The following is a 16,446-nucleotide window of genomic DNA, read 5'->3' on the forward strand; positions in this document are numbered from 1 at the left end:
TCGCATTCACGGCTGTAATGGGAGATAAAGAAGTGATGAATGCACAAAATGGAATGTCCAATGACGTGTGAGCGGGCACAACCGGCTGCGTACACACCGCACAGCACAATGGGGATCGTGGAGTTAAAGGAGAACCAGATGTAATTTGGAGGAGAAGTCGATGAGGCGGTGCAGGGGTCACTTCCAGCTGACGGGTCATTCTCTACTCCTCTAAATGTGACTGAAACTAATAGCTGATATTTTAAGAATCGGATCCAGGTTATAAATAGCAACAAAAAGGAGAAGAGAAGACAATGCAAAGCAGTTCCCACACCTGAGGCCTGGACAGAAGCAGATACAGGATGCCAAATGGCTCCAATATTCAGTCATGTGACTTACAGGAAGCAAAAGTTTTGAGGTTTGTTTGTGGATCCTGTCTTAAAGGAATATTTCACTCAAACATAACTTTCCATATGTTGCTGCCCATGGTGAGGATAACGGATTTCATACTTGTTATTATCTATTCAGTCTACTTCCCCCAGTTCTGAGCTGCTGCTTTCTGTTGAAAACACAAAAACCGTGTGTGAGCTTTTCTCTCTGTCTCCCCCTCCTACCTTCTGAGACAGCTGATGTAAACAAATCCCCTGGCAGGCTGTATCTGCAACATTGTAGCTTCTTTGTAATGCCCGGAGGATTAATCACAGCGAGTTCATCAGCAACTTGTACTCAGATTAACCCTCCCAACATTACAAAGAAGCTACAGTGTTGCAGATAAAGCCAGCCAGGGGCTTCAGCTGTCTCAGAAGGGAGACTGCAAATTTTTCTTGTCAGCTGTGAAACTGAGCAGTAGAGAATATGACATCATAACATCATTAGTCTTGGACCTGATCACTAGACCTGTCTGTATATGCCACTGTATTATACCTTTCCTTTCTTATGTTGAATTTTTTATATTGTCATTGTATCAGAGGTTATGAGGTCATTGGGTATAACAGCAGTTATGATAATTCTAGCTATGATGTCACTGGTTATGATAATACCCAGTTATGATGTCCGTTCTTATATTTCTAATTGTATTATTAGTTGTGATATCATCAGTTTTGATGTCAGTCATTGTAACACTAGTTATGATGTCATCAGATATAATAGCAGTTAGTAGAACACTAGCACAAGTTTTCATGTCACTCTATTACAGGTTATATTATTAGTTATGATGTCACCAGTTATGATGTCATCAGGTATAATAGCAGGTATGATAATGATAATACTAGCTATGATGTCACTAGTTATGATGTCACTCTATTACAGGTTATATTATTAGTTATGAGGTCACCAGTTATGATGTCATTGGATCACTAGTTGTCGTCATCACTTATAGCGGTTGTGATAATACTAGCTATGATGTCACTAATTATGTTGTCAGTCATTCTATCACAGGTTATATTAGTTGTGTCATTGGATCACTGGTTATGAGGTCATCAGGTATAATAGCAGTTATGATAATGATAATACTAGCTATGATGTCACTCTATTACAGGTTATATTATTAGTTATGAGGTCACCAGTTATGAGGTCATTGGATCAGTGGTTGTGATGTCATCAGGTATAATAGCAGGTATGATAATACTAGCTATGATGTCACTAGTTATGATGTTGCTATTACAGGTTATATTATTAGTTATGAGGTCACCAGTTATGATGTCATCAGGTATAATAGCAGGTATGATAATGATAATACTAGCTATGATGTCACTAGTTATGATGTCACTCTATTGCAGGTTATATTATTAGTTATGAGGTCACCAGTTATGATAGCGGTTGTGATAATACTAGCTATGATGTCACTAATTATGTTGTCAGTCATTCTATCACAGGTTATATTAGTTATGTCATTGGATCACTGGTTATGATGTCATCAGGTATAATAGCAGTTATGATAATGATAATACTAGCCATGATGTCACTCTATTACAGGTTATATTAGTTATGAGGTCACCAGTTATGAGGTCATTGGATCAGTGGTTGTGATGTCATCAGGTATAATAGCAGGTATGATAATACTAGCTATGATGTCACTAGTTATGATGTTACTATTACAGGTTATAATATTAGTTATGAGGTCACCAGTTATGATGTCATTGGATCACTATTATGTCGTCATCACTTAAAGCAGTTGTGATAATATGACATCAGTCACTCTATTACAGGTTATAATATTAATTATGATGTCACCAGTTGTGTCGTCAGTCATGCTGTTCTTGGTTATGATGCCACCACCTGTATCTTTATACATGGTATCAGATAGGAGTACAGTACAAGGCCCTGTAGCTGAGCACAGAGACAATGGCGGTGAGCGCCAACCCTGCCGCATTGTCTCCGAGCTGTAATTATCTGCCGCTTTCACTTCATTGGGCCATTTACTTCCACATTGTCTCGCTCTCCTCCTCATCCTCTTCTTCTACAGATCTTATATCTGGGGTTATACATTATTGTGTTCAGCAGCAGGAAGACGGCGGCTGGAAGATTTAACCCCTCAAGGCTTAATGAGCAACACGGCCGGGGCCCCAACCACATGAGAGGCTGCAGATGTTCAGACGGGAAATGTAAAAGATGACGACCCTGAGGACCCGTCCGCACACATAACCACATGGTGGACCAGACCACCCGCTGCTTTTATTATGTATATGTGAGTGAGACCCTACAGGTTCCCTCCTGACACACTCTGTGCTGCTGGGGTACCCTGCTTCTTCTAGTATGTATCTACCAGTCCCTGCATATACTCTGTGCAGATGTGGACTGATCCTGTGGGAGCTCACTGACTTGTGTAGTAAAAGGGGCCTCAGCTGCACAGAGTATTTCAGGAGACAAGTGTTATCATCACGTTGGGGGTCACAGACATAGAAAGTCTACTATGTGCTACATAGGGTGAGGAGTAGGATAACTATGACTGTTCCTTCCACTACGTAACACTCAGAATTCCAGCAGCACAGAGTATTTCAGGAGAGGAGAATAATCATCATGTCGGAGGGAGAGCTATGTAGGATTAGGAGCAGGGTACATAAGCAGCACAGAGTATTTCAGGAGAGGAGAATAATCATCATGTCGGAGGGAGAGCTATGTAGGATTAGGAGCAGGGTACATAAGCAGCACAGAGTATTTCAGGAGAGGAGAATAATCATCATGTCGGAGGGAGAGCTATGTAGGATTAGGAGAAGGTACATAAGCAGCACAGAGTATTTCAGAAGAGGAGAATAATCATGTTGAAGGGAGAGCTATGTAGGATTAGGAGCAGGTACATAAGCAGCACAGAGTATTTCAGGAGAGGAGAATAATCATGTCGGAGGGAGAGCTATGTAGGATTAGGAGCAGGGTACATAAGCAGCACAGAGTATTTCAGGAGAGGAGAATAATCATGTCGGAGGGAGAGCTATGTAGGATTAGGAGCAGGTACATAAGCAGCACAGAGTATTTCAGGAGAGGAGAATAATCATGTTGAAGGGAGAGCTATGTAGGATTAGGAGCAGGGTACATAAGCAGCACAGAGTATTTCAGGAGAGGAGAATAATCATGTCGGAGGGAGAGCTATGTAGGATTAGGAGCAGGTACATAAGCAGCACAGAGTATTTCAGGAGAGGAGAATAATGATGTTGAAGGGAGAGCTATGTAGGATTAGGAGCAGGGTACATAAGCAGCACAGAGTATTTCAGGAGAGGAGAATACTCATCATGTTGGAGGAAGAGCTATGTAGGATTAGGAGCAGGGTACATAAGCAGCACAGAGTATTTCAGGAGAGGAGAATAGTCATCATGTTGGAGGAAGAGCTATGTAGGATTAGGAGCAGGGTACATAAGCAGCACAGAGTATTTCAGAAGAGGATAATTATCATGTTGGAGGGAGAGCTATGTAGAATTAGGAGCAGGGTACATAAGCAGCACAGAGTTTTTCAGGAGAGGAGAATAATCATCATGTTGGAGGAAGAGCTATGTAGGTTTAGGAGCAGGTACATAAGCAGCACAGAGTATTTTAGCGGTGACTTCTCCTTCCATCAGGTAGCAGCACAGAGTATTTCAGTGATAAATCTGCTGTTCTTGTGGGAAATCACTGATTGTTATGTAGTGAGGAACGCAAAGTCCCCAGCTGTACAGAGTATTTCAGTAATAAATCTGCTGTTCTTGTGGGAGATGGCTGATTGTTATGTAGTGAGGAACACAGAGTCCCCAGCTGTACAGAGTATTTCAGGAGAGGAGTGTGATGTTCATGCTGAGGGTGAGTCACATAGTAAGAGCAGAGTACTGAAATACTCTGTGCTGCTCCTCCTATGCAAGTCCTGCGGCCCCTACCTGGTTAGGACAATCCCCCCATGAAATACTCTCTAAAGCTGTAGTCAGCACTAAAATACTCTGTGCTGCTGGAGACCCTGCCTCTTCCCTTCTGATATAGAAGTGATCTGGGAGGACTGGTTCAGTGGATATATCTACATAGGGAGCAGAGTGCAATATACTGTATAGTACAGGTTACTAGACAGGGATGTAGCAGAGTTGTACGCAGGGTATGTGGAGAGCTGGTGGTGTATATATGGCTCACCTGCATAGGCGGGCAGATAATGGTGAGTGACGCTGTGTCCACCAGTCCATGGTCATCCTGCCGTCTGTCCAGTACTCCGTCACTGAGAGGGTACGAGATGGCGCTCACTGTGTTAAGGAGGGAGTACGACCTGCAGGGGACAATAGAACACAGCAGCTTATACACTGTATCAGGTCACCTCATAGACTGGACACAACAGCTTACATGTGCCCTTACCCATGGAATACCCAGGTGCCACACTCATCGGCTTTGGTGACATAGTTTTCGGGTAACAGACCGGAGCATCCAGTGGCCAGAGAGAAGCCGTAGATCCAGCCCTCGCTGGTGTTACTCTGCTCGCCCGGAGACATGAAGATGAAGTCACCGGGCACCAGCTCCAGCTCGTCATCATTCTGCGGTATATATGGGTACAGAACCTGCAACGTCTGAGCACAAGGGAACAAAACCTGCTGAGCCACAGCTAAGAAAGTACAAGAACATTGAGGCCAAAACTGCTCCCAGCAGAGGTTTTGGTACAACTGCATCTGTCAGGCCAGTGTCGGACTGGGGTACCTGGGGCCCACTAGAGGAAAGATCCTGGGAGCCCACCAATAAAGAACCAGTGAGAAATAACATGTCAGTCAGGGTTACTGCAGGTTCTGAGCTGGGGGCCCACCGGAGCATTCTCCGGTCCTCCGATGGGCCAGTCCGACACTGTGTCAGGCCCTATTTATTTAGGAGCCTTTGTGGCAGATTCCAGGTCCATTAAGCGCTACCCACGTCCATTGTGTAAGTGATCCAGATGTGCCATTAGCTTCACTGCTACTATGCAAAGAGATCTGTAATTTACTTCTCTAGTCTTCCAGTACTTATCAGCTGTTGTATGTCCTGCAGGAAGTTGTGTATTCTCTCCAGTCTGACACAGTGCTCTCTGCTGCCACCTCTGTCCAGAGCAGCAGAAAATCCCCATAGAAAACCTCTCCTGCTTTGCAGACTGGGAAAAATACAACACTTCCTGCAGGACATACAGCAGCTGATAAGTAATGGAAGACTTGAGATTTTTTAATAGACGTAAATTACAAATCTCTGGAACTTTCTGGCACCAGTTGATTTGGAAGCTTTTTTTGTCAGAGTACCTCTTTAATGTGTGTATTAGTCTTTTATAAACCACATACTGTAGCTGACTGTAATCTATAATTCTCTGTTATCAGCCGTGGTCTGTAAAGGTCAGCTATAAATGGCCATCTCTATAATGTTTTATAAGATAAAATTAAGGAAGTGAGCTCAGCCCACGCTCATAACATCTCCACTTCTGCTAAACCTGATGACATAGTCATTGTCAGATACAGTCACACCGTGTGTATATATATATATATATATATATATATATATATATATATATATATATATATATATATATATATATATATTATATATATACACTCTGTATACACACACATATCAGACTCCTTAGTTACGCATCACTGCATATCTAGCCGGGTTTGCCTTTCAAGGGAATCTGTCAGCTCTATATCATGTTCAGAGCTGCAGATGTGGGCAGATAAAGCAGATGATAGCTCTTAGCTGATGGCTGTTTGCCAAGTTATAAAATTATGTCTTTTTTCTAAGCTCAACTATCATAGGGGCTGTGCTGAGCTGCAGCATGCATACCTCCTCCCTCCCCCACCCCTCCCTACTCTACATGATTGACCTGCAGGGTTTGTCTTCCAGGTCTGAGTCTTATACATCATGCATTGCAGGAAGGGGTGGGGGAGGGAAGAGGCATGCATATGCATACTGCAGCTTATTACCGCCTCTATGACGCAAGAGTGGAGAAGGACAACTTAATTGAACTCAAATTTCTATTACAGGGTTCCCCTTTTTTACTCTAGGAGTGATGATTTTTGCGTTACCTCATGATTGATATATCGGATGTCTCGAGAAAATATTGTCGCCACCCAGTCACATCCCAGGTTTAGGTCAATGTTCTGCGCCAACTTTTCCAGGGTGGGCAAGTGATTGGCTTGGAAGTGATACGCCAGCGTCACGTGTAACTGCTTCTTGTGCGGCTCCACCCGGACATCTGAAAACACACAGGGGGGATCATCAATCATAGAAGGTTAACCCTTTCACCTCCCTGACCCTTGCTTACGAGAGCTAGGGTGTTATAACACGGGCCAATGGGGGCCCGATAATAACTGTAAACGAGTGCCGATCTGCTAGATCGGAGCTTGTTTATTGGACCTATTACACAGCCCGATAATCGTTTAACAAGGGCTGCAGGGACATCATTACTGATGTCCTGGCAGCCTTTGCTTTTACTTTATACATTACCTATCCAGGCTGTAGGGCTCCTTTTGTGGTCTTCTCCCCGGGTCCCACGCGCTCCAGCTTCAGAGCGGCCTTTTTCAGCTGCGGCGGTCCTGGCCAGTGATTGGCTGAGCGGCCTGTCAGCTGAGACAGGCTGCTCTGAAGCTGGAGCACGCGCGACCCGGGGAGAAGATCGCAAGAGGAGCCCTGCAGCCTGGATAGGTAATGTAGTCAGTCGCCGGCCGTGCACCACTATTACACGTAGCGATGCGTGGTCGGCTCCCGACAATTATAGGTTCAGACCTATATCAATGATCAGCCGATGATCGTGGTCATCGCCTGATCGTTGTATTTATTACACGGAGCGATAATCGGCCCGATCCGGGAGATTATCGTTCCATGTTATAGTACCCTTAGTGTCCCTTCAAAGGGGTTATTCAGGATTAGAAAAACATAGCTGCTTTCTTCAAAAAGCAGCACCACCCCTGTCCTCAGGTTGTGTGCGGTATTACAACTCAGCTACATCTACTTCAATTAAATTGAGATGCAATACTACACACAAGCTGATAACAAGAGTGGGCGCTGTTTCTGGAAGAAAGCAGGCATGTTTTTCTAATCTTGGACAACCTCTTTAGGATGACGGCAGGGGTGTTGGGCAGTGGTTTAGAGACTGGCGCAGAAGCCACATATGGAGAAAGGGGGCAGGTTTAATTGGGGGACTCTGACCCCCTTTTGATGATACAATGGGCCCCAGTATAACCCTGTTCTATGTGAACCCCAATGTCATCCCCTCACCTGTTTTCATCAAAGCTTCTTCGGCAAAATCCGCTGCAAATTTCTTAAGAACCTCAGCGCAGTCCTCGTTCACGAAGAGACCGATGAAATTGGAGGAGGTGTATAGCTCCAGGGGCAGGGGATTAGGGAATTTGGATTTCCAGCGGGAGACGGTGGTCTGTAAAGCTTCGCACAGTGCGTCCACGTTCTTATCTTCACACTGGACAGAAACAAAGCACAAATATCAGCACCGCGTAATCGCGTTATCGCCTCCTGGATGCTTCAGATTCAATTACAACCACCGAATATCAATGGAAGCCAGATGCCGGCTGTCTCTTAAAGGGGTAAACATTTGCTTTCAAAATCAGCTGGTGCCAGTAAGTGCCAGAGATTTGTAATTTAATTATATTAAAAAATCTCAAGTCTTCCAGCACTTATCAGCTGCTGTATGTCCTGCAGAAAGTGGTGTATTCTCGCCAGTCTGGAGAGCAGGAGAGGTTTTCTATGGGGATTTGCTACTGCTCTGGGCAGTTCCTGACATGGACAGAGGTGGCAGCAGAGAGCGCTGTGTCAGACCGGAAAGAAAACACCACTTCCTGCAGGACATACAACAGCTGATAAGTATTGAAAGACTGGAGATTTAAGGGTTTACACAAGGCTGCAATGTATCTATCTTGGCTGAGCATGTCCTACCTGTCAGGGCTCAATCAGGCCCCAGTACCTTAGGGCAGTAACCCCTAACCTGGGACTATGTAGCAAAACTACAACTAATATAGCAAGGGTGCGGCTTGCAAAAGTGGGCGTGACTTAAAGGGATATCTTAAAGTGCAAGAAAATGGGACCAAACTATAGATTTATTACTATAAAGTAGGCCAACCTCGAGTTGGTATAAAAACATTAGACAGTATCAAAATGCACAAACATTATAAGCCGCTGTAATAGAGCTCACTGTGCCCAGTATTACTCTCCCCTATCTGAGGACTCTATTTTCTCCTCTATCAGCCCTTGAATCAGAGATGTGACCGCACTGACGGTGGGGAGATCGCTCGCAGTCAGAGCTCTCACTTCCCCTCCCGGCTCCAAACTGTAACATTTTACAAGATTGTGCCAGATTGTGTAGTGTCGATGTTACAGTCAAGTACAGAACACGTCCCGCGCTGCCTCCTACAGTACAGTAGATGACATGTCCACACTTACACTGCAGCGCCAGTCCAGTCTTATGTTAAAGTGGACCTGTCACTACTCCTGACCTGTCTGATTTAGCAAATACGTGCAATGCCCACTAAGCAACAATTGTGGCTCACCTATTTTTATAGCTCGATAATGTGCCATTCCTCTGTTATTCTTACTAGAAATGTTTAAAGGGGTTGTTCACCAATTTTTTTTTCAAATCAACTGGTGCCAGAAAGTGCCAGAGATTTGTAATTTACTTTTATTAAAAAGTCTTCCAGTACTTATCAACTGCTGTAGGTCCTGCAGTAAATGATGTATTCTCTCCAGTGTGACACAGTGCTCTCTGCTGCCACCTCTGTCCATGTCAGGAACTGTCCAGAGCAGTAGCAAATCCACAAAAATCCCCAAAGAAAACCTCTCCTCCTCTCCAGACTGGAAAGAATACACCCTGCAGAACATACAGCAGCTCATAAGTACTTGAAGGCTTCAGATTTATAATAAAAGTAAATTACAAATCTCTGGCACTTTCTGGCACCAGTTGATTTGAAACAAACAAACAAACAAACAAACAAACAAAACATTTTAGAGAACAACTTCTTTAATTCATTAGCCAACTGGGTGTTACCAGATGGAGGCGTGTCAATACACTGTCTGACACTATCCAATCAGAGATGACAGTGCAAGACTGTGTAGGGACACGCCCCCATCTGGTAACACCCAGTTGGTCATTGAGTCATACATTTCTAGTAAGAATAACAGAGGAACGGTAGATTACAGAGCTATAAATATAGGTGATCTAGAATTTTTATTTCATCGGCATTGCCAGTATGCACTACAAAAAACCCTCAAAGTTACCTTTTGATATGTTGCTGCCCATGGGGAGTCTAACAATTCCTTCTATACTACTTATTATTGTCTCCTTCCCCCAGTTCTGAGCTCCTGCTTTCTGCTTAAGACACAAAAATATGTGTGAGAGATCTTCTCTCTGTCTCCCCCTCCTCCCCCCTCCCTTCTGAGACAGCTGATTTAAACAAGTCCTTGACTGGCTGTATCTGCAACATTGGAGCTTCTTTGTAATGCCGGGAGGTATAATCACAGTGAGTTCATCAGCAGCTTGACCTCAGAATAACCCTCCCAGCATTAAAAGAAGCTACAATGTCAGGGACTTGTTTACATCACCCATCAGAGGAGGGAGGAGGGGGAGACCGAGAGAAAAGCTCACAGACAGATTTTTGTGTCTTCAGCAGAAAGCAGCAGCTGAGAACTGGGGGAAGGAGACTGAATAGATAATAATGGAATGAATTGTTAGTCTCACCAGAGGCAGCAACATATGAAAAGTTGTATTTGAGCGGAACACCCCTTTAAATAATTAGGAGAAGCTGCAACACAAAGTAAATTAGAAAGTTGTAGAATCTCTTACTACAGAATGATATAATATTTCAGGAGAGGCAGCAGTTGCTATAGGGCCTACTCCTGGGTCACCCGGTGCTGACTGAATAGGGGGGATCTGTCATGTGACGTACCATAAAGAACTGGCAGAGCGTGATGTGCGGGAATATGTTGTGCGCCTTGTTCTTCCCGCACAGCTGCTTGGATTGCTGCCAGAAGTCAGAGAGTTTCTGGGCGAGGGGGCCCATCGGCCGCAGGTACAGGACATACTCCCGGGGCAGTGGGTCATCCAAGAATGGATCGTCTACATGGGAGAAGAGCCTGGAAAATAAGAAGCTTCTCAGAACACCAACCAATCCAGAATCAGTGGCCAGAACGATGAATGTGATACCCACCAATCACAGGCGGCCTGGACGCTTCTCCCTCCTGTGGACGCCAAAGCCTTCAGCCTACAGATACAAATATGTACAGTCAAATAAGAGGAGAAAGTGCAGAAAAATATATTTTATCAAACATGGTGTAAAGTGAAACTGGCTCAGTTGCCCCTAGTAACCAATCAGATTCCACCTTTCATTTTCCAAAGAGTCTGTGAGGAATGAAAGGTGGAATCTGATTGGTTGCTAGGGGCAACTGGGGCAGTTTCACTTTACACCATGTTTGATAAATCTCCACCTAAGTTCCTATGGGCAGTACCTTTTATTATCCCTTATAGATTGTAAGGTCCTATGGTCATGGCTAAAGCTTTGGCTGTCTAGGCATGATGGGAGTTGTAGTTTTGCAACGGCCGGAGAGCCAAGCTTCCCTACCCCTGCCTTATAGAATGTTTGGAGCCCTTTAAGACATTGTCTGCTTATTGCCCTGGAGATCGGTGACCACCATAAACCCCATGCCTTCTCCCCATCGCCACCTGCCACTGTTCTGTGACTTCCGACAATCTCTAAAATAATCCAGTTGTTAAATATTCACCAGACTGAGGGCGTTCTCCTGTCAGGGCAGTAAAATAATTCACCGGGAAACTAGGTCAAGCAGAACCACTCGACAAATTAATACGTGAAACTGAAAATATTAAAGGCAGGAGAGCAAAGCGTGAGAGAGGAGCGTGCACCGGCAGGAGGCCTGAGGCATGATGGGAAACAGGAGAATCCGATAATACCGATGTACAGAATGCACCTGTTCACACCAGTCAAAGGTCATGAACTGCAAACATTGTGCAGCCCAAGATGCATTTAGAAAAAACAACTGAACTGAAAACAACATAAAAGTCTACAACATACAACTCGATTTTGTTACGTACAATTCTGTTTTGTGTATTTGTTAAGATTTTATAGCACAAAATGAATTTGTGCTATTGGTGTGTGTTCTTCCTAAATTCCTTTTTTGCTCTACAAAATCTAAGCAGTCAAAGGAGAAGTGTGGCGAAAATGTTTATTAAAGTATTGTATTGTCCCCAAAAGTTATACAAATAAGCAATATACACTTATTACGGGAAATGCTTCTAAAGTGTTTTTTTTCCCCTGCACTTACTACTGCATCAAGGCTTCACTTCCTGGATAACATGGTGATGTCACTTCCTGGATAACATGGTGATGTCACTTCCTGGATACCATGGTGATGTCACTTCCTGGATAACATGGTGATGTCACTTCCTGGATAACATGGTGATGTCACGATCCGACTCCCAGAGCTGTGCAGGCTGTGGCTGCTGGAGAGGATGATGGCAGAGGGATGCTCAGTGTCCCTACAGTGCCCTGCGTCCCTCAGTGTCCCCCTGCCATCATCCTCTCCAGCAGCCACAGCCCGCACAGCTCTGGGAGTCGGGTCGTGACATCACCATGTTATCCAGGAAGTGACATCACCATGTTATCCAGGAAGTGAAGCCTTGATGCAGTAGTAAGTGCAGGGGGGAAAAAGCACTTTATAAGCATTTCCCGTAATAAGTGTATATTGGTGATTTGTATAGCTTTTGGGGGGCAATACAATACTTTAATAAAAATTTTCACCGGACTTCTCCTTTAATAGCCAAAATAGAATTGTGCATTACACAGTGTAATTCTTTTAGGTTCACATGACGATTTTGCTATCCGTTTAATCTGTTCAATGAAAAAAAAAAAAGATGCAAAAATAGATGCTGTTGTATGCCATACATTTTGATACATTTTAATACATTTTCCATTGACTTACATTCTAAAAAAAGGGATCAAAACGTATCAAATTTCTTTTTACATTTTGTAACATACGCGAAAACGTGGTTGACCACGTTTTCTGTACGTTTTTCAAAACAGATACAGTGAGAAGGATTGCAAAATCATGATGTGAACCTAGCCTTATTACACCAAGCAATCGTCGGCTGTATTCGGCCAATTATGGGCAGTTATAGCCGATAATTTCTTGTTGTAATAGCTCCTGCTAAAAGGCAACAATCAGCTGGCGTGCAGAACGTTGAAAGATTTTTGAATGATCGTGCAATAGGAGCAGCGTCAGCAGACCACTGCTATCTCCTATGGGCTCCGATCTGTAGCTCCTCTCCTGCAGCTTCCGGCGCCCCCTGCTCTGACCTGTTCACTGTTGGTAAGAATGTTGGCAGCGAAAGAGGAATGAGGAGCAAGTGAGTGCTGATCTGACATAACAGGGCTCACTTACTCCTTACCATCGGGCCATGTAATAGTGGCTTTAGGCTGGGTTCACACTAGCGTTTTTTTCTTATTTTCTAACACAGCCGTCCATATTAATCGAACGGATAAGAATAAACTGATGATTAATCAACCATCAAAACACAGTAATCACTGAACTCAAGGAGATCAGTGAAAAAATTCCAATGAAGTACTCAATCAAGAGACTTCACTGATGCCCCCAAAAATTTAAATATGCAAAACAAGAGTCTGTGGAGCCTCGGTTGCGAGTCTCAAAACACGGGATAGCCAGATATCTCTAGCCTGTTGCCACGGGGTGCCTCCATGATGGGAAGAGCACCGCACCACCCTGATAGGTAGCCCCTTAAGTCCCACTCGGTTGCGAGTATTGGAACATAGATAGGGAAACAACAGGGTGGCTATCCCGTATTTTAAGACTCACAACGAGGCTCCACGGATTGTTGTTTTGCATATTTAACTTTTGGGAGGCATCAGTGGAGACCTTTTGATTGAGTACTTCATTGGAATTTGTTCACTGATCTCCTTGAGTACAGTGATTACAGTGTTTTGTTGGTTGATTTGTCATTGCCCCAACCAGCCAGAATCCTGCTCCACACTGACGAGGGGCAAATACCCCAAAACAGCTGTCTGTGGATGGATGCCTGTGCAGTGTCCCAGAGTTTCTCTTCTTATTTCTCAAAAGTGTATGTCTGTATCTGGGTCAGTCAGTATTTTATTGCCTCTGTTCTGGAAAGTTATGGTCCACTGCAAACTGCGTTTTATGTCACCCCTCTTAGTATTCAGGTCTGTTGTTTCACTTATTTCTTGTATACATTCAGTTCTATGTGCCTAATGGTGTGCTGATGCAATGGTTTGCTGTCACATGACTGTTCCCTGCTTCCATGGTAACCCCAATGGCCATCGAGCTTTGGCTGGGAATACCATGTGACTTCCTGTCCTACCTCAGTCTTCTCTCCACCTTTAGGGGAGAAGGGTGTGTTGCTCTGTTGTTCCTGAGTCCTGTCTTCCACCTTCAGGGGGACAGGTTGTGTTTGTGTCCTCTCTCCACTGTTAAGAGAGAAAGACATGTGCTCTGCTGCAGCATTACCAGAAGTGTTCCTGGCTGTGTCCTTATTCTCAAGTCTCAAGATCCTCATCTATACTTAAGATCTGGGTGCCGTTCTTCAGTCATTCCTCTCATCATCTTCTCTAATCATCAACAGCAAGTATTCATTTCAGTTTCATTCCGCCCAGCATCTCAACTTCAGTATCACTACTACTCCCATCACAGCCTATTGCAGCATCACCCATTACTCTACTTTATTCAAGTCTGCCTTGTACCCGGTTGCATTCGGAGAGACTGTTGCTACGAGTTACCACTGTTATAATAAATACACAACTACCGTTGTTTCTGAACCTTGGCATTGGTGTAATTATTGGTGCCCTGACTAAGGACAACGAGGAATTGCTCAGCCTCCGCTTGGTCAGGTTCCCGGTCTACAGCTGTTATCCCTCTTGCCAATATCGTGACTACCATCAGGCAAGTGGCTAACCGGGTCCCTACCCAGTACTACCACCTACTACTACTCTCAGAGGAGTGGCCCAGCGCACCTGCCCTGGCAAGCCCTTGTCATGATCACAATACTCGCAAATTGAGTTAGACATTGACAAAGAAGGGCCACCCTGTTGTTTCCCTATTTATGTTCCAATACTCGCAACCGAGTGGGACATAAGGGGCTACCCATCATGGAGGCACCCCGTGGCAACAGGTTAGAGATATCTGGCTATCCCATGTTTTGAGACTCGCAACCGAGGCTCTTGTTTTGCATATTTAAACTGATGAGTAGAATGATGCAAACTGATTGCAAAATGTTCTTTTTTTAATGGTCCATTTGTATTTTGGCTTAAAAAGACTGACTTTTGTAGATCCGTTTGCATCAGTCAGCATCCATTTATATATCAGTTTAGTTTTCTTCTTTGGTTTCTCACTTTTTTTGCGCATGCTCAGTGGAAAAAAAAAAAATTATGAAAACTCATAACTTGTAAACGGATGTGAACAGAAATACCTCCTGTTAAGATCCGTCCTCATTGACCATAATGTTAAAAAAAAAACGGAAGTGCACTTTCTGTTCGTGTTCTGTTTTATTTTTTTTAACAAAAATGCATTTTTTTCTCCATTCTTAAAAATGGAACACTGACGGGATACAGGCAAACGGAGCAGAATAAAAAAAAAAAAACATACGAAAGAATGGGGCCTTGGATGGATGCGTCAGATTCAGTTTATGTTGTTTAAAAATGGAACAGTGGCGGAAAGAGCGGAATAACGCCAGTGTGAACCGATCCTTACAAAGGTTTATTCTGTGTTCCCAAACTGTATTTTGTGTCAAGTTATGTAAAATGTAGATTTTTGTAGTAAATTCAATCGTTGTTATAAACGGATAACATTTTGTGCAGCATTACATCTGGGAAACCCAGAAAGCCACATATTATAGTGCTGTACATAGTACATTATAGTGCGATTCTATTTTGTAACAATTTTATTTTCTAACACAAAATTCGATTTTGGCTATAAACTGCTAACAATTAGAGAGCATGTAGAGGAAAATGCAATTAGGAAACAAAAAAAATAAATAGAAATAAAATGTTTTACAGAGTGGTACAAAGCGAATTGTGTAAGATAGTTCCATATTGCAACAGAAAGTGTCATTTTGAACCACAGAATTCTTGGTGCCACTTATTCTTGTGGTCAGGGCCGGACTGGCCATCTGGCATTTTGGGCAATTGCCAGATGGGCCGGTGCTCTCTGTGGGCCTTTCCAGTCTTTCCAGCCTCCTGGCCAGACAACTCTACCATAGCTGGAAGAGGTTTCCGCACCAGGGACCGACCCATGGAGGGCCAGTGTGGGACTGTGCAGCACTCCAGGGCCATACTGGGAATCCAGCGGCCACCCCATGCAGTTGTGCGTGCACCTTTAACATGCACCACAATTAAATGAGTACAGACGGTTCGGACTTCCAGTACAAGCAGCATGTGTCAGAGATGCAGCCTGTACCGGAAGGGCGGAGAGCTGTGTGCACCTGGAGAGCGGCAGCTGTAGCATCGGGGAGCATTGACAGGTAAGTTGCCTATTTATTTATTTTTATCATTTATTCTTCTAATTTTTCTTCTACTATGGGACTGCAAGAGGGAGGAGGCATGAGGGGATTATCTACTATGGGAGGGCAAGAGGGAGGAGGCATGAGGGGATTATCTACTATGGGAGGGCAAGAGGGAGGAGGCATGAGGGGATTATCTACTATGGGAGGGCAAGAGGGAGGAGGCATGAGGGGATAATCTACTATGGGAGGGCAAGAGGGAGGAGGCATGAGGGGATTATCTACTATGGGAGGGCAAGAGGGAGGAGGCATGAGGGGATTATCTACTATGGGAGGGCAAGAGGGAGGAGGCATGAGGGGATTATCTACTATGGGAGGGCAAGAGGGAGGAGGCATGAGGGGATCATCTACTATGGGACTGCAAGAGGGAGGGGTATGAGGGGATTATCTACTATGGGAGTGCAAGAGGGATGGGGCTTGAGGGGATCATCTACAATGGGAGGGCAAGAGGGAGGGGTATGAGGGGATTATCT

General features: G+C 44.2%; 1 protein-coding gene across 3 annotated transcripts in view; it reads right to left on the reverse strand.

Annotated features, from left to right (window-relative positions):
• Positions 1-16,446, reverse strand: part of UBASH3B (ubiquitin associated and SH3 domain containing B) — an 83,969-nt gene that overhangs the window by 13,677 nt on the left and 53,846 nt on the right. For all 3 annotated transcript variants that reach the window (XM_069948498.1, XM_069948496.1, XM_069948495.1), the window contains exons 2-7: positions 10,584-10,637; positions 10,323-10,509; positions 7,648-7,846; positions 6,456-6,625; positions 4,780-4,988; positions 4,564-4,693 (exon numbers count right to left, since the gene is read on the reverse strand). In XM_069948498.1, coding sequence (XP_069804599.1) covers positions 4,564-4,693; positions 4,780-4,988; positions 6,456-6,625; positions 7,648-7,846; positions 10,323-10,509; positions 10,584-10,637 — 949 coding nt within the window. The remainder of the gene's footprint in view (positions 1-4,563; positions 4,694-4,779; positions 4,989-6,455; positions 6,626-7,647; positions 7,847-10,322; positions 10,510-10,583; positions 10,638-16,446) is intronic.

This window comes from Dendropsophus ebraccatus, chromosome 12 (assembly GCF_027789765.1).
Source record: "Dendropsophus ebraccatus isolate aDenEbr1 chromosome 12, aDenEbr1.pat, whole genome shotgun sequence".
Taxonomy (NCBI): domain Eukaryota; kingdom Metazoa; phylum Chordata; class Amphibia; order Anura; family Hylidae; genus Dendropsophus; species Dendropsophus ebraccatus.